Source organism: Salvelinus fontinalis, chromosome 7 (assembly GCF_029448725.1).
Source record: "Salvelinus fontinalis isolate EN_2023a chromosome 7, ASM2944872v1, whole genome shotgun sequence".
Taxonomy (NCBI): Eukaryota; Metazoa; Chordata; class Actinopteri; order Salmoniformes; family Salmonidae; genus Salvelinus; species Salvelinus fontinalis.
In genome coordinates, this window is record NC_074671.1 from 34,587,800 (window position 1) to 34,606,153 (window position 18,354).

General features: G+C 40.0%; 1 protein-coding gene across 1 annotated transcript; it reads right to left on the reverse strand.

Annotated features, from left to right (window-relative positions):
- Positions 1–1,695: 1,695 nt before the first annotated feature.
- Positions 1,696–18,025, reverse strand: cidea (cell death inducing DFFA like effector a). Its single transcript, XM_055929261.1, has 5 exons — positions 17,789–18,025; positions 11,641–11,779; positions 9,153–9,299; positions 3,959–4,131; positions 1,696–2,644 (listed from the first exon to the last, which is right to left on the reverse strand). The coding sequence occupies exons 1-5, from the start codon at positions 17,854–17,856 to the stop codon at positions 2,542–2,544; spliced, it is 630 nt and encodes a 209-aa protein (XP_055785236.1). The 5' UTR covers positions 17,857–18,025; the 3' UTR covers positions 1,696–2,541.
- Positions 18,026–18,354: the final 329 nt, after the last annotated feature.

Sequence of the window (18,354 nt, forward strand, 5' to 3'; positions counted from 1 at the left end):
TTGATCTCCACTTTCTGGAGAATTGAGTTCTGAAATCAGTGGAATTAGAGTATGATAGCTAAAGAGATGGAGAAAACACCTGTCTATGGATTACATCTTCAAACTAAGGGCATCCGTGACAGGGAGACGCGTCCATCATGCATGATGATGTATTAGGATAATCGAGCTAGCTACATTTTCAGATATTACACATTTCTAATTGACAAAGTGGTTTCATTTCAAGCTAAAGTGTACTGTTAGCTAGCTAACATTAGCTGGCTGGCTCCCTAGCTAACGTCACGTATATGGCATTATTATTCGTATCCCAGAGCTGTTTGCTTTGCTAGTTAGAGTCTAGCAAGCTAACATTGAACCTGGTTGGTATGCTCCCAGCAGATTCATGCAGGGTAGTAGTGCCAAATCATGTTATGTTCATTGTTTTTTTAACTAGCTAACGTTAGCTGGCTTGCTCGTTAGCTAACGTTACGTGTGTGATCTTACACATTGTTTACCTAGCTAGGTTCATTGCTTAGCTAGCTAGCTACTGGTCTTAAGCTAAAGTGTACAACACCCGTTGAATATGGCCTGTGTCAGTAAACGTCAACAAAAAAGCATAAAGAAATGATTGCCAGCAGAGCTGGTAGGCTGTTTATGTTATCCAGAGTTAAACAAATCAGCCAGAGCACCAAGTGTGCGCTCTGAACGCACCGAGAGCGAAATGAGATGGTGGGGCTAAAGCTTAAGAGGGTGTGAACAATGCTATATGGGTGTAGACAAAGAGCTCTTTAGCTACCAAAAGATTCAAAGGCCACTCTCAAAAACTAGTTTACAAGTTTATCAATTTTCAAAGGAAAATTACTTTCCCCATTATTCCTCAAATGCAGTGAATGATATACAATTTTGTTGCTCTGAATCACCTTCTTTCCAATGTTAAATAAAATAAATTACAATTTTGCAACATACTGTAACACCAAATCCAGGTGGTGAGTCACATTGGTGAGTTACGCACACCAGACTGAAACGGGACTAGATGGGTTGTATTCGACTCAAGCTAGTCTTGGACAGGTATTTGTAGTCGGTCCATTTTATGCCGCTTGGTACGGTGTCCCCTTATGAACACAACCCAGAATGTAGCCTACTACCCTTAATTCCCCTGACCATGAATAGATCACATTTCTGCAAGTGTCAAGACTAAAGGATCAAATTACCCAATTGAGGACATCAGAAGTGTGGCTTTCACACTGCTAACTTTGGACTGTCCATAAAGGAACCAAGGCCCTTGGTTCAGGAGGGTGCATCAATATACAGATAGAATTGTACCATGTAGAACAAACAGGATTGATCAGTCATGTATTGGGAAGTGTCCACAAGTAGTCTAATTGCACTTAAAGATTCTAAATACCTGTTCACAGAAATGTGTGTCCATTGGTCTGGTGAAGGATATGTAAAAGTCACTGTGGTTACCCAGCAGAATTAGTGATAAGGTACTGTAGCATTTTTGACCACCCATCACTAGCACACAGCTCAATGGATTTAAAGAGCTTAAGGCCGACAAAGGAAATCATGGCAGTCTGCAAAATGACTGCAGCTAAGCTCTGACTGAAGCATAGGAGCCCCAATGTCTATGTATTTGACATCACCCACAGAAAATGTACAATCATTGACAAACTAATAGCTTGTATCAAGACAGATTAGACTTTTTACAAAAACCTTTATTTATAGATTTGACAGACAGGGCAAATATTCAGTGACATTTTAGTTTGAGTGCCTCCAAATTGAACTTCTTTGTACTTAGACAATGCACAGTCCCAGACAGTTGGGCTTTCAATTGGTCCTAGAGTAACCCCCATTTTAGTCATTTAGCAGATGCTCTTATCCAGAGCGACTTAGACACAATTAGGCCCTTGCTCAAGGGCACAATGACAAGATTTTTCAGAGTCAGCTATTCGAACCTAGGCTACCTAGCGTTGGGCCATAAAGTCTTTGCTCGATTCCTCACATCCTTAAAACTCATTGGAGGACAAGATCTTAGGTGATCTCCTCCAATGCAATTTGAGAAGATGCATGGAGAGGAAATACTTGATTCACCCTAGTAGATTGCTATTCTGATGGGGAATGGAATCACTAAAAACAGTCACCATCAAGTCAATCCAAGCAACATTTCAGGCATGCTTTTCTCTTTAAAAACATACGACACAAATGGGGCCGTTCAGATTAAGGGATAGTTTAAGAACATTGATATTTTGCTTTTAATGACTTTAAAAATCAACAAAATCACATCATCCCAACTAGACATGCAAGTTAGAATATGTTGCCCATAGTAAAAATGTGCATATTGTATTTACGTCCTCCAGCAGGGCAGTGCTTTTATTTGATATGTATCAACATTGTTTTACATTCATTTGCAATGGCTCAACGAAACCAGCCGGTAACAAGGCCTACAGCAACGCATGAAGGAATTTCCCCAGTTACTTAGTGAGACAAATGGCATTCAGGAGGCCCTGGACACTTTCACCTGGTTCATTTTAAAGAGCTCAAACAGGGCCTTGGACTGGTCATGTCCTAGTAGTCATCATCCCCAAAGTACTGCAGTATGTGTGAGGAACCACAAAGAAGCAGCTGCCCCGCCACTCTCGCCACATACGTCAGACAACGCAGAAGAGATCTAAAGAGAATGCGAAAGGCAGAGCTGAAAACTTCCTAAAAGTCAAAGAACATATTCCAATATCTCAGAACTTGTTAAGTGAAGACCCATTTGTAAGGCCCAACTTGTTCATGTTAAAAATAAAAAAAACAGGTGGAATCTTCAGAGATCCTTGCAGCCAACCCACTGGACACAAACTGGTAGAATGAACATTGTTTCTATGTCATTTAAACACCAACAATTGTCCCAACTGATGACGTTGAAACATGGAAATAACTGGCAAAGGAATTTAAATGTTTTAACTTTAGTCCAATGACATGGTTCAATTTGTTGTTGGTTTCACATTAGTTGCCAACGTGATGAAATGTAAATCAGAACTAGATGTTTAACTGATGTCCGTGCCCAGTGGGAATGAATGAACAAAAACACAAGAGGACACAATGACCTGCCCACTTTGAATATTTCTGCTAAAATATTTTCCATTTTGACTAGTGCCTATATAAAATGTACAGTACCAGTCAAAAGATTTGACACCTACTCATTCAAGGGTTTCTTTGTTTTTGCTATTTTCTACATTGTACAATAGTGAAGACATCAAAACTATGAAATAACACATATGGAATCATGTAGTAACCAAAAGTGTTATATTAAAATATATTTTTATATTTCAGATTCTTCAAAGTAGCCATTCTTTGCCTTGATGACAGCTTTGCACACTGTTGACATTACCTCAACCAGCTTCATGAGGTAGTCACCTGGAATGCATTTAAATGAACAGGTGTGCCTGTTAATTCCAGAAAGTACATTTGTGGAATTTCTTTCATTCTTAATGCGTTTGAGCCAATCAGTTGTGTTGTGACAAGTTAGGGGTGGTATACAGAATATAGCCCTATTTGGTAAAAGACCAAGTCTATATTATGGCAAGAACAGCTCAAATAAGCAAAGAGAAATGACAGCTGATCTGGCCTCCGCAATCACCCGACCTCAACCGAATTGAGATGTTTGGGATGAGTTGTACCGCAGAGTAAAGGAAAAGCAGCTAACAAGTGCTCAGCATGTGGGATCTCCTTCAAGACTGTTGGAAAACCATTCCAGGAGAAGCTGGTTAAGAATGCCAACACTTTGGCAACTACATGATTCCATATGTGGTATTTCATCATTTTGAAGTCTTCACTATTATTATACAATGTATTAAAAAAAAGGAAAAAGAAAAGAAAAATCCTTGAATGAGTAGGTGCCCAAAATTGACTGGTACTATAACTCAGTCTACTTCACCTGACATTTACCCCCCCAATAATTTCCCCTTGAGAGATGGTGTGGTAGTAGTGTACTCACTTCAAGATACCCTTCGCCCTGGTGCATTGAATGTCATATGACAGTGTGTAGATTTCATAAAGAGTCGCTTTGATGGTTAGACAACCGATGAAGTCCTTGGGGTTCAACTTGTACAGGTCAAAACTCAATTTACCGATTCCATTTCTCTTGGGCTGGCTGGCACTTGGGAGGACCTGCACAAGAATGGACAAAGGTCAGTCTAAGACAGGGTTATTCAAATCTGTCAAGCTAGGTGAGTTACACTTCTGGTTCATGCTTCACTCTAACCAAGGCATGATTTAGACATACAGTGCATTCAGAAAGTATTCACACCTTGACTTTTTCCAAAATTTGTTATTTTACAAAGTGGGATTAAAATGTGTAATTGTGTCAACAATTACACAAAATACTCTGAATGATTCAAAAATTAAAATTAGATAAGTATTCAACCCCCGGAGTCAAGAGATCACCTTAGGCAGAGATTACAGCTGTGAGTCTTTCTGGGTAAGTCTCAAAGAGCTTTGCACACCTGGATTGTACAATATTTGCCAATTATTCTTTAAAAAATTCATCAAGCTCTGTCAAGTTGGTTGTTGATCATTGCGAGACAGCCATTTTCAATTATTGCCATAGATTTAAGACGATTTAATTCAAAACTGTAACTCCGCCTATATCATAACCCCACCATGGGGTACAACGTGTTCTCAACGTTGACATCAGCAAACCACTCGTCCACACGTGTCCTGCGGTTGAGGCCGGTTGGAGATACTGATAAATTGGAGTCTAAAACATTGGAGTCAGCTTAAGGTAGAGAATTTTATATTTCCAGGATCTTTTATTTCAGCTCATGAAACATGTGACCAACACTTTACATGTTGCGTTTATATTTTTTGTTAAGTGTATATTTAGCCTTGTGTTTTAGGTAATTGTCCTGCTGAAAGGTGAATTTTTCTCCCAGTGTCTGTTGGAAAGCAGACAGAATCAAGTTTCTCTAGGATTTTGACTGTACTTAGCTCTATTCGGTTTATTTTTATTTGAAAAAACTTCCTAGTCTTGCCGATGACAAGCATACCCATAACATGATGCAGCCACCACCATGCTAGAAAACAAATGAAGAGTGTAACTCAGTGTTAGTTTTGTTTGGGGCAAATACAACACCTTTGTATTCAGGACAAAAAGCGCATTTCTTTGCTACATGTTTTGCAGTATTATTTCAGTGCCTTATTGCAAACAGCATGCATGTTTTGGAATATTTTATTCTGTACAGGCTTCCGTTTCACTCTCAATTAGGTTAGTATTGTGGATTAACTACCATGTTGATCCATCCTCAGTTCTCCTATCACAGCCATTCAACTCTGCAACTGTTTTAAAGTCACCATTGGCCTCATGGTGAAATCCGGCAACTGCGTTTGGAAGAACGCCTGTATCTTTGTAGTGACGGTGTATTGACGCACCATCCAAAGTGTAATTAACTGCACCATGCTCAAACGGATATTCAGTATCTCCTTTTTTAAATGATTTCCCCCCTCTCTTCATCTACCAATAGCTGCACTTTTGTGAACCATTGGAAAACATTCCTGGTCTTTGTGGTTGAATCTGTGCTTGAGATTCACTGCTCGACTGAGTGACCTTACAGATAATTATGTGTGGAGTACAAGAAATTAGGTAGTCATTTACAAATCATGTTAAACACCATTATTGCACACAGTGAGTCCATGCAACTTATTAAGCACATTCACTCCTGAACTTATTTAGGCTTGCCATAACAAAAAAGGGTTGACTACTTATTATTAAATCAAGACATTTCAGCTTTTCATTTGTAAACATTTCTAAAAACAAGGAGGGCCACACTTTCACATCAAACCAGGGATCGCCAATTCTGGTTCCAGTTAGCTACTTGGAGATCCCTGTTTGATGTGAAAGTGTGGCCCTCTTGTGGTGTGTGATAATACAGCAAGTCTCCACAATTGGGAAATGTGACATCCAAAAATGGTAAAAGTCACAGTCCTACAACAGAGAAGTACGACATGGCCAGCCCTCATGAAGTTGCAGCAGATACTGATCTTCTAATGCTTTTCCCCAAAGCAACAGTATGCCTAGCACACAAAAGTTAACTTCTGTGTGCATGTAAAGTCAGGTCGATAAATATTTGGACATTTATTTTAGCCGTCTACAACAGCATATGGGAGTTGACATGAAATAATGACTATGACTTTCAGGTTTAATTTGAGGGTATTTACATCCAAATCAGGTGAACAGTGTAGGAATTACAGCCTTTTTAAGGGACCAAAAGTAATTGGACAATTGGCTGCTCCTCATTGGTCAATTTACAAATGAGCAGATAAAAGGTCTAGAGTTCATTTCAAGTATGGCATTTGGAATCGGTTGCTGTCAACCCCATAATATGAAGTCCAAAGAGCTGTCACTGCCAGTGAAGCAAGCCATCATTAGGCAAAAAAAGAATCAAAACAAACCAATCAGAAATAGCAAATACATTAGGTGTGGCCAAATCAACTATTTGGTACATTCTTAAAAAGAAACACACTGGTGAGCTCAGGAAAACCAAACGGCTCGGAAGACCACGGAAACAACTGTGGTGGATGACAGAAATGGTTTCCCTGGTGAACAAAAACCCCTTCACAACAGTTGGCTAGATCAAGAACACCCTCAAGGACGTAGGCGTATGTGTCAAAGTCAACAATCAAGAGAAGACTTACCCAGAATAAATACAGGGAGTTTACCACAAGATGTAAACCATTGGTTATCCTCAAAAACAGGAAGACCAGATTAGAGATTGCCAAAAAATATCTTAAAAAGCCTGTACAGTTCTGGAACATCATATGGACAGATGAGATAAAGATCAACTTGTAACCAGAATGAAAGGAAGAGAAGAGTATGGAGAAGGGAAGGAACTGCTCATGATCCGAAGCGTACCACCACATCTGTGAAGCATGGTGGAGGTAGTGTTATGGCGTGGGCATGTATGGCTGCCAATGGAACTGGTTCCCTTGTATTTATTGATGTGACTGCAGACAAAAGCAGCAGGGTGAATTCTGAAGTGTTCAGGGCTATATTATCTGCTCAGATTCAGCCAAATGCTTCACAACTCATTGGACGGCTCTTCACAGTGCAGCTGGACAATGACCCGAAGCATACTGCGAAAGCAACCCAAAACTTTAAGGCAAAGAAGTGCAATGTTCTGCATTGGCCAAGTCAATCACCTGACGTGAATCCAATTGAGCATGCATTTCACTTGCAGAAAGCAAAACGCCCCAAGAACAAGAAGGAACATAAGACACCTGCAATAAAGGCCTGGCAGAGCATCACCAGGGAAGAAAGCCAGCATCTGGTGATGTCTATGGGTTCCAGAGTTCAGGCAGTCATTGACAGCAAAGGATTTAGAACCAAGTATTAAAACTCAATTTATGATTGACCAATTACTTTTGAGCCCCTAAAATTGGGGGGCCATGTATAAAAATGGTTGTAATTCCTACATGGTTAATACAATAATTGACAAAACCCTTAAACTAAAGATGAAAGTCTACACTTAAAGCACATCTTGATTTTGTCGATTTGAAAAGAAACAATTATGCAAATTGTGTCACTGTCCAAATACTTATGGACCTGACTGTATGTATGTACAGTTTAGATCGGAAGTTTACATACACTTAGGTTGGAGTCATTAAAACTCGTTTGTCAACCACTCCACACATTTCTTGTTAACAAACTGTAGTTTTGGCAAGTCGGTTAGGACATTACTTTGTGCATGACAAGTAATTTTTCTAACAATTGTTTACAGACATTATTTCAAGTATAATTCACTGTATCACAATTCCATTGGGTCAGAAGTTTACATACACCAAGTTAACTGTGCCTTTAAATAGCTTAAATTCCAGAAAATGTCATGGCTTTAGAAGCTTCTGATAAATTATGTCAATTAGCCTGAGTCAATTGGAGGTGTACCTGGCCTACCTTCAAACTCAGTGCCTCTTTGCTTGACATCATGGGAAAATCAAAAGAAATCAGCCAAGACCTCAGAAAAAAAAAATTGTAGACCTCCACAAGTTGGCTTCATCCTTCGGAGCAATTTCCAAATGCCACGTTAATCTGTACAAACAATAGTACGCAAGTACAAACACAATGTGACCACACAGCTGTCACACCGCTCAGGAAGGAGACGCGTTCTGTCTCCTAGAGATGAAAGTCCTTTGGTTCAAAAAGTGCAGATCAATCCCAGAACAGCAAAGGACCTTGTGAAGCTGGAGGAAACAGGTACAAAAGTATCTATTTCCACAGTAAAACGAGTCCTATATCGACATAACCTGAAAAGCTGCTCAGCAAGGAAGAAGCCACTGCTCAAAACCGACATACAAAAGCCAGACTACGGTTTGCAACTGCACATGGGAACAAATATTGTACTTTTGAGAAATGTTCTCTGGTTTGATGAAACAAAAATAGAACCGTTTGGCCATAACGACCATAGTTATGTTTGGAGGAAAAAGGGAGGCTTGCAAGCCGGAGAACACCATCCCAACCGTGAAGCACAGGAGTGGCAGCATCATGTTGTGGGGGTGCTTTGCTGCAGGAGGGACTGGTGCACTTCACAAAATAGATCGCAACATGAGGCAGGAAAATTATGTGGATATATTGAAGCAACATCAAGACATTAGTCAGGAAGTTAAAGCTTGGTCGCAAATGGGTCTTCCAAATGGACAATGACCCCAAGCATACTTCCAAAGTTGTCGCAAAATGTCTTAAGGACAACAAAGCCCTGACCTCAAATCCCATAGAAAACTTGTGGGTAGAACTGAAAAAGCATGTGCAAGCAAGGAGGCCTACAAACCTGACTCAGTTGCAAAAGCTCTTTTAGAGGAATTGGCCAAAATGTACACAATTTATTGTGGGAAGCTTGTAGAAAGCTACCCGAAACATTTGACCCAAGTTAAACAATTTAAAAGCAATGCTACCAAATAGTAATTAACGTATGTAAACGTCAGACCCACTGGGAATGTGATGAAAGAAAAGCCTAAATAAATAAATATCTACTATTATTCTGACATTTCACATTCTTAAAATAAAGTGGTGATCCTAACTGACCTAAGACAGGACATTTTTACGTGATTTAAATTGTCAGGAATTGTGAAAACTGAGTTTAAATGTATTTGGCTAAGGTGTATGTGAACTTACAACTTCAACTGTATGCATGTATACGTACCCGAGTCCACATCTCTCCCTTCTGCAGGACCATGACTGGCGTATTGGCTGGCAGGGACTGGAAGAAGGCCTCAGAGTCCACCATTGTCCCATCTTCCTCTAGCACCAGGATGAGGAACTGGCATGTCAACAGGAAGGCACTTGCTGTCTGGGGAGGACCAGTGTCATAGCACACACTATCATGTGATTTTCAAATAGTTTTTTTCATTTTCAAAAGAAAAAAATGTATGCTAAAAGTGGGCAACAATGATTTCATTCAATCAACAATTTCAACATTGTGGAGAACTGCACTTTTACGGATGACATGCCAGGTGACCATCCTTGGAAGATCAACCATACTAAACTTAGCAAATAAAAAAAGAAACGTCCCTTTTTCAAAACCCTGTCTTTCAAAAGAGAATTCGTAAAAATCCAAATAACTTCACAGATCTTCATTGTAAAGGGTTTAAACACTGTTTCCTGTGCTTGTTCAATGAACCATAAACAATTAATGAACATGCACCTGTAGAACGGTCGTTAAGACAAACAGCTAACAGACGGTAAGCAATTAAGGTAAGTTTTCATAACTGTGACGACACTAAAAAGGCCTTTCTACGGACTCTGAAAAACACAAAGAAAGATGCCCAAGGTCCCTGCTCATCTGCGTGAACGTGCCTTAGGCATGCCGCAAGGAAGAATGAGGACCGCAGATGTGGCCAGGGCAATAAATTGCCATGTCCATACTGTGAGACGCCTTAAACAGCGCTACAGGAAGACAGGACAGATAGCTGATCGCCCTCGCTGTGGCAGACCACGTGTAACACCACATGCACAGGATCGGTACATCCGAACATCACAGGATGGCAACAACTGCCCGAGTTACACCAGGAACGCACAATCCCTCCATCAGTGCTCAGACTGTCCACAATAGGCTGAGAGGACTTGTAGGCCTGTTGTAAGGCAGGTGCTCAGACATCACCAGCAACAACATCGCCTATGGGCACAAACACACCGTCGCTGGAACAGACAGGATTGGCAAAAAGTGCTATTCACTGACGAGTCGCGGTTTTGTCTCACCAGGGGTGATGGTCGGATTCACGTTTATCGTCGAAGGAATGAGCGTTACACCGAGGCCTGTACTCTGGAGCAGGATCGATTTAGAGGTGGAGGGTCCGTCATGGTCTGGGGCGGTGTGTCACAGCATCATCAGACTGAGCTTGTCGTCATTGCAGTCAAATCAACACTGTGCGTTACAGGGAAGACATCCTCCTCCCTCATACAGAACCCTTCCTCCAGGCTCATCCTGACATGACCCTCCAGCATGACAATGTCACCAGCCATACTGCTCATTCTGTGAGTGATTTCCTGCAAGACAGGAATGTCAGTGTTCTGCCATGGCCAGCGAAGAGCCCAGATTTCAATCCAATTGAGCACATCTGGGACCTGTTGGATCGGAGCGTGAGGGCTAGGGCCATTCCCCCCAGAAATCTCTGGGAACTTCCAGGTGCCTTGGTGGAAGAATTGTGCCATCTCACAGCAAGAATTGGCAAATCTGGTGCAGTCCATGAGGAGATGCACTACAGTACTTAATGCAGCTGGTGACCACACCAGACACCAACTGTTACTTTTGACCCCCTCCCTTTGTTCAGGGACACATTATTCCATGTCTGTGGAACTTGTTCAGTTTATGTCTCAGTTGTTGAATCTTGTTATGGTCATACAAATATTTACACGTTAAGTTTGCTGAAAATAAAAAGCAGTTGACAGTGAGGACGTTGCTTTTTTTGCTGAGTTCATAAATCCATTTGTGAATCACATACTGTAGGTCCTTTGCACAACATGGGACTGGGTTGCGTTCAGGAGGGCAAAACATTCTGCCGATAGAAATGTCTTGCATATGATTCCCTGAACATTCTGTAAAATTTCACTCCACTGCACTCCGGGCCACGAGTCTCTCGGGTGAGGTTACTCAACAATTGCAACAAGCAGCATCAACTTAACAGGGTCAGTTAACCAGGAGTGTATTAAATGTGTTGAAATGTTCACATTTGATTTAACATTTGGTTACAGAGTTGCCTGTCTACTAGCAGTGCTTGCAATTTTGTGTATATTAACTTCACAAGGTAATGTAACCTGTCCTTGATGACATCTCATTAGCAGGAAGTTCCACCTCACGTTCCTCCTCTAAATAGACATTAATTAAAAAAATAATCTTACACCGATTAGTGGAGTTGTGGTTGATGGAAGTGTTGGAGAGCCCGATTTTCTGTCCCCATGAAATGGCTCTCTGAATACTTTTAAAGACTGACATGTTGAATGCCAAGAATTGTGAATACCCCAGCGGCACAAACAGTATGCAAATGTTGCAGATATAAATGACATCCAGAGCTGAATAGATTCATGTTTTAGTCATTTAGCAGACACTCCTATCCATGGTGACTTTCAGTTGGTGCATTCATCTTAAGATAGCGAAGTGTCCTGCTGAACGTAGCCCAAGAGTATGCATTTACCTGGTCTAGGAGGTCATCCAGGGAGGCGGCCATTACCCCTTTCCTCTGCCTTCGGCTCTGGGTACAGAGCCTGAAGGGACGGGGCTGGGGTGGGGGAACGATCCGGCGTGAGATTTTTGTTTGGATAGTTGACACTGACCTGTCAGTATAGAAGCAAAAAGGACAAAAAAGGAAAATTAGTTCAGTTCAAGGTCGTGTTCAGTAGAGCACAATTTGTGTTCAGGACAAGTAATGTCTCCAGTTAAGACTTTTAGACCGTTGTGTGCCTAGCTTCTTAGTGTGGAGTGATACTAGCTGCTGGACTTCTTACAGAGAAACATACTGTACGTCTACCGCCTTGTTTTACCACATCTCCGCAGCGAGGAGACAGCATCTCAAATGTCGCATTAGGATCATCAGACCTCAGCAGAATAAGTATTAGAGGCAGACCGATTTATGATTTTGCAACGCCGATACCGATTGGAGGACCAAAAAAAGCCGATATCGATTAATATATATATGTAACAATAAATATGTAATAATAACAATTACAATACTGAATGAACACTTATTTTAACTTAATATAATTCATAAATAAAATCAATTTAGTCTCAAATAAATAATGAAACACTTGGTTTAAATAATGCAAAAACACTGTTGGAGAAGAAAGTAAAAGTGTGCCATGTAAAAAAACAGAACATATGAAAGCTGGTGGTTCCTTTTAACATGAGTCTTCAATATTCCCAGTTAAGAAGTTTTAGGTTGTAGTTATTATAGGACTATTTCTCTATACCATTTGTATTTCATACACCTTTGACTATTGGATGTTCTTATAGGCACTATAATATTGCCAGCCTAATCTCGGGAGTTGATAGGCTTGAAGTCATAAACAGTGCAATGCTTGAAGCACAGCGAAGAGCTGCTGGCAAACGCAGGAAAGTGCTGTTTCAATGAATGCTTACCAGCCTGCTGCTGCCTACCACCGCTCAGTCAGATTACTCCATCAAATCATAGACTTAATTATAATAAAAACACAAATACGAACCTTTGGTCATTAATATGGTAAAATCCGTAAACTATTATTACAAAAACGTTTATTCTTTCAGTGAACTGTTCTGTATTTTAACAAACGGGTGGTTCGTCTAAATATCAGAGGTGTGGGCTCGAGTCACATATGATGACTTGCAACTCGACTTTCACACCAATGACTCGTGACTTGAGCCTTATGACTCGACCCCGTCCAACCCCCTTAAGTGTGCAGCGCATCAACTCTTCATTTAATGGATTACAGTTTGAGTCGGACAGCAGCCAATCAAATCGTGCCAGCAGAGAAAGTTGTGCGTGGCAGTGCAGAGGAACGTCGGCGGGTGATTTCAGATGGAGCCCTTGAAAAGATGATACCTTTCTCATGGCTAACCATGTATTTCCATGGAAATGAAAAATATATTTGGAAAGTAATAAATATACTTTTAAAAGCATTCATGATTTGCATATATGTAATATACTATTTCTCTTGTTAGAAATATGAAATGGTATTACATTTGGTGAAGAGCACATTGACTTGTTTAGGACTCGAAACTCAAAGTTTAAGACTTGAGACTTGACACTTGTTGGTCTTGACTTGGGTGCTAAGACTTGTGACTTGTAAAACATTGACTTGGTCCCACCTCTGCTAAATATTGCTGTTACATTGCACAACCTTCAATGTTATGTCATAATGTAAAATTCTGGCAAATTACAGTCTTTGTTAGGAAGAAATTATCTTCACACAGTTCGCAAAGAGCCAGGCGCCCCAAACTGCTGCATATACCCAGACTGCTTGCACAGAACGCAAGAGAAGTGACAATTTCCCTAGTTAAAAGAAATTCATGTTAACAGGCAATATTAACTAAATATGCAGGTGTAAAAAAAAGTGTGTATTGATTTTAAGAAAGGCATTGATGTTAATGGTTAGGTACATTGGTGCAACGACAGTGCTTTTTCCACAAATGCACTTGTTAAATCACTTGTTTAACAAAGTAGGCTGTGATTTGATGATAAATTAACAGGCACTGCATTGATTATATCCAACGCAGGACAAGCTAGTAATATCAACCATGTGTAGTTAACTAGTGATTACGTTAAGAATTATTTTTTTAATAATGTAAGTTTAATGCTAGCTAGCAACTTACCTTGGCTCCTTGCTGCACTTAAGTAACAGGTGGTCAGCCTGCCATAGTCTCCTCGTGGAATGCAATGTAATCGGCCATAAACAGCATCAAAAATGCCGATTGTTATGAAAACTTGAAAAATCGGCCAAGCCGATTAATCGGTCGACCTCTAATAAGTATGAAATGAGATTATAGAGCAAGTGGAACTCTTTAAAATATGCAAAGAATAACATCTGAATTATTCAGATATGCGTTTCAAACGAAAGCTAACATTGAAAGTTGGCTAGAGCAAGCGGCCTTGTTCACACTGCAGGCCTGATTTAAATAGCCTCATTCTGTCAGTTTGTTGACCAGCACAGTTGTGCAGAACTGAAATTTAACTTTAAAGAAAACTAGTTTATATGAACGTGATTTAACTTGAATCATTTAAGCCTTGCTCACACTGCAGGCCTAATTTAAAAAATCTGTTTTGGAATAATGACTGTCCAAATAGCAAGTTACAAGTGACCAAATCTGGTGTGTGTTCAGAGAACAATCATTTGCTGACATGTCCATGCTATTTCTCATAGTAATGACAGGTGTGTGTGCAGTGGTGTAGGCTGATTAGTGACAGTTAGCAGGAGCACCACCAAATAAGTTATGTAGCAAGCTAAGGTGACAATGGCTGCCATGGACATTTCCCAGTCGCTTTGAATGTTCAAAATTATATAGTGTAAGAAAAACTTTAAAACTTAAAGTTTAAGTTATCCTTTTGTGGCTTAAAAAAAAAAGTTAAGATGATCCAACTTTCAAAACAAGTCCTTTTTGGCTAGCCACAGCAGTCAACTAGCTAGTTAGGTTTATCAGTTTCTAGCACATTCAATAATTTGTTTGTGAACAATTAACAAGCTAGTTATCCTATCACATGTTCTTAAAATGTCAACCAGTGGCAGTCAGTGACGTTTAAGATGGAGGACAGTCTCTCATGAGCATGGCCTTATTTCTATTATAACATATTGGATGACTCATTCATATTACATTCCTCCAGGTCAATGTAACAGTGATAGGGTTAGGCTACAAGATACTCAAACTTTCCCCTATACCCATCATGAGGTTGCTACAACCAAGCCTATGAATGAAAGTTTACAACGTAGGTGCACAGGTTAAGAGACAAATTTGAGTGACACATGGACAGACAGTGACTTTCAACAATGCCTTGCACACTCTTGCCTGCATCTAGCTGATGTAGGGTGTAATCATTAGTCCAACAGTTGCAAATTAGTTTCTATTGGCCAAATTCAGGTATGTTTATCCCTGTTTCGTTCCAATTGAGAAACGTTTTAACAGAATCAGTGGAATTAAGACACCCCTGATGACGCGGAAACAGAGTTCACTCTCATAACAGCCACGTTGTATTTATTTTCTTCGCTTGTGGACTTCAATGGATAAGCTGTATGTGACCAGGCAAAAAAATATAATACTTTCCAAGCCAAACCGCTATACACAACGTCACCATATTAGCTAAAGTAACGTCAGTCAGCATAGCTAATATAACTAACACATTAGTAAACCCTTTACAATCATGCAGTAACATTAGTGTACAGTCAGTAAGCGGTTACACCGGCGGCAAAGAGTTTGGTATTACCAATTTAACTTGGAAAGTCATAGCCAGCTAGTTAACATAGCAATCTCTGTTTGAGCAGGTTGTTTCAGTAAGCTAAACTTGATCGCTGCATTTGCTAAGTAAGTGAAACTGGGGAAAAAATGACACAATCTCTCTTGCTTCTCCTTCATTTTGGAAGAAATAAATTTGTACGGAACTGTTTAACTATTTTATTTCTCTCTTCGAGTCAATTACTCACCACATTATGCACTGAAGTGCTAGCTAGCTTATGCTTTCAGTACTAGATTCATTCTCTGATTCTTCGAATGGAGGGACATCATGTCAGTTCATGCTGCAAGAGCTCTGATAGGTTGGAGGACATCCTCTGGAAGTTGTCATAATTACTGTGCAAGTCTATGGAAGGGGGTGAGAACCATGAGCCGTCTAGGTTTTGTATTGAAGTCAATGTATCCAGGGGAGAACAGCAGCTAGCTGTCCTCCAGCTACACCATGGTGCTACCCTACTGAGTGCTGTTGAGGCTACTGTAGACCTTTGCAAAATAGTGTTTTAAGCAGTTATTTGGTGACGTGATTATATGTAATAGTTTTATCTAAAAAGGATAACTTTAAACGTTTTACAATTTAAATTTAGGAAATTCACTGAGGATGGTCCTCTAAGGAGCTTCCACATAGTAGCTAGCAAGCAAGCAAGCAAGATATGCCAAATAAGTCTAAAAACCACTTGAGGGCAAATAAATTATATGGCCAGCAACCAGATTTGCATCTGATTTCAAAACACCTACAAAGGTGGTTTGAAATGTGGCTTGTAATATCCGATTCCATGTGCCTTTTGGATGTTCAGAAAGTAGGAAAAAGAACAGATTCAAATATGCAAAAATTCTCCCAGTGTCAGCTAATCAAGAATTGAGTTTCATGCCGAATCACATAACTATTGACAATATCCGTTAATTTAAAAAAACTTCTGTCCTATTCAATATCATATTGTAACATCATTACACTGCCAATGAGGGGAGAGGGGAGGTAGACCTCTGTGGAAATGTATGACAAAGGGCACACCCACAGGAAGTATGAAATCACAGAAGTATTAACATTACTTGACATCTTTTGCCTTCAGTCTATATTATCATAATTTTATTCAAGTTCAGATGTTTGAGTTTAAGAGTTTTAAAAGTCTTACTAATTTGGAGCAGGGCCACACTCAGTTGTGGAAATGACATGACTAGGGCGGACATGATTCCTTGTTCTGCATGTCGGATAGGCATGTTTGCTCTACATAACACATCTGAACGTTCAACTTTGAAAATACCATTCTGCATGATCTAAAGACGCACCTATGAAGCGTAGTCTACATAATTAGGATTTGCCAACGAGTCATGTCCCCGTGCGAGACAGACCAGTGGCCTTCTTCCATACAGCATTTTTTTTTTTTTAAGAGACACGACTGAACTGCAACTTCTGTTTAACAACAAAACCGAACATTAACATTGTTTTGAGTAAACTGTTTTGCAACAGAATCGGCGTAATGAATATCCCCCTGTTAAACGCGCCACCAGTCTGTCGCGCAACAGGGTCATGACTAATTGGCAAATCCTAATTGTGTAGACTACGCTTCACAGGTGCGTCTTTAGATCATGGGATATGGGGGAGAGCTGGGACGAAAGTAAAACATTTCAGAAAACACAGAAACTAAAATTACGCAGTGAAATCAGCACATTCCTAATGGAGGATGAACCCCCCCCCCTAAAAAAAAAGACCAGTCTGACCATGTTAAGTGGTTTTGAGCAATGCAAGTCCAAAAAAAACACATTGAAAATTGTGAAAAACATATCCTACGACATTCCCATTAAAATGAGATGAGAAAATTATGGTTAATATAGCTGTGTTCCATTTTAGTCAAATTAATATTGAAAGAAAATATTGTTTGCTAAACATTGAGGTTGATTAATTTACAATGCTTCAAATGTTGATGTCAAACCTATAGCATAATTATACCAATTGAAACAAACATGAAATTATGGCTGACACTTTCAACAAGTGTATGAACTAACGAGCATTACAAACAGGACATAAGACCGATATTGATATAGAACAGCATGCACTTCCAGACAGCTTTTACTTCTGTCACAATGCTGTGCTACTCTCGCCCGCCGGCAGTTACAGAACTAACTTTGCATAGGTCTGTTCAATGTATATTTAATTTACCCTAGAAAATGAAATTACAGTTGCTAATGGTAGAGGACACCGACTAAGCCGTTTTTCATAAAATATGGAGTCGCTACTTCTATCGATCTGAGTAATTAGGACAAAAAATAAAGTGTTACTTTCGTCCCGGTTCTCCCCTGCTAGTAAGTGGAGCTCTAAATAGGCTACCTATAATGCTGGGATATTAAATGAGACCTGGGTAGTTTATCCTTACCTCACCCAAGAGTCCGGGAGAAGGCTTTTAGCATAATCAACACTTGAATGGATAGACAGTGAAGCCATTGTTTAAAATCAAGTGCAATCCTTGTTTTTGCAAGACTATCGAAAATCAATTGGGCTAGATGAGAAAAGAAAGTTGTCGCGCTATTCCCGGCTCTTGTCCGCCTATGTCCTACGGGTGGTCACTGGCCCTGCCAACGGAAGCAAATTACCGAGGGTTCACTTTACGCCTACTACGTCAGGTGATCAACAATAATAGTGATGCCTTTTTAGAAGGTTGCCCCTCACGCGATTGGTCGCTTGTTAGTGACAAAAGCAATACCATGTGCCACAAGTTGTTCCATCATCGTAATGAATTATTCCCCCCCAAAATACAGGTAGACCTTGTCCTAGAATCAATCAAAAAATATCAATAGCCTGAGATGCCTATAAATAATTAGAAAACCACTGGCACCCAGCTTGCGCTTAATGTATTACCAAGGCTAAGAGACAATGTATGGTTGATCTGAAAAATGTCGTCGGAGGCGCTATATGGAAAACGTAACACAATTTCAAAGCCTC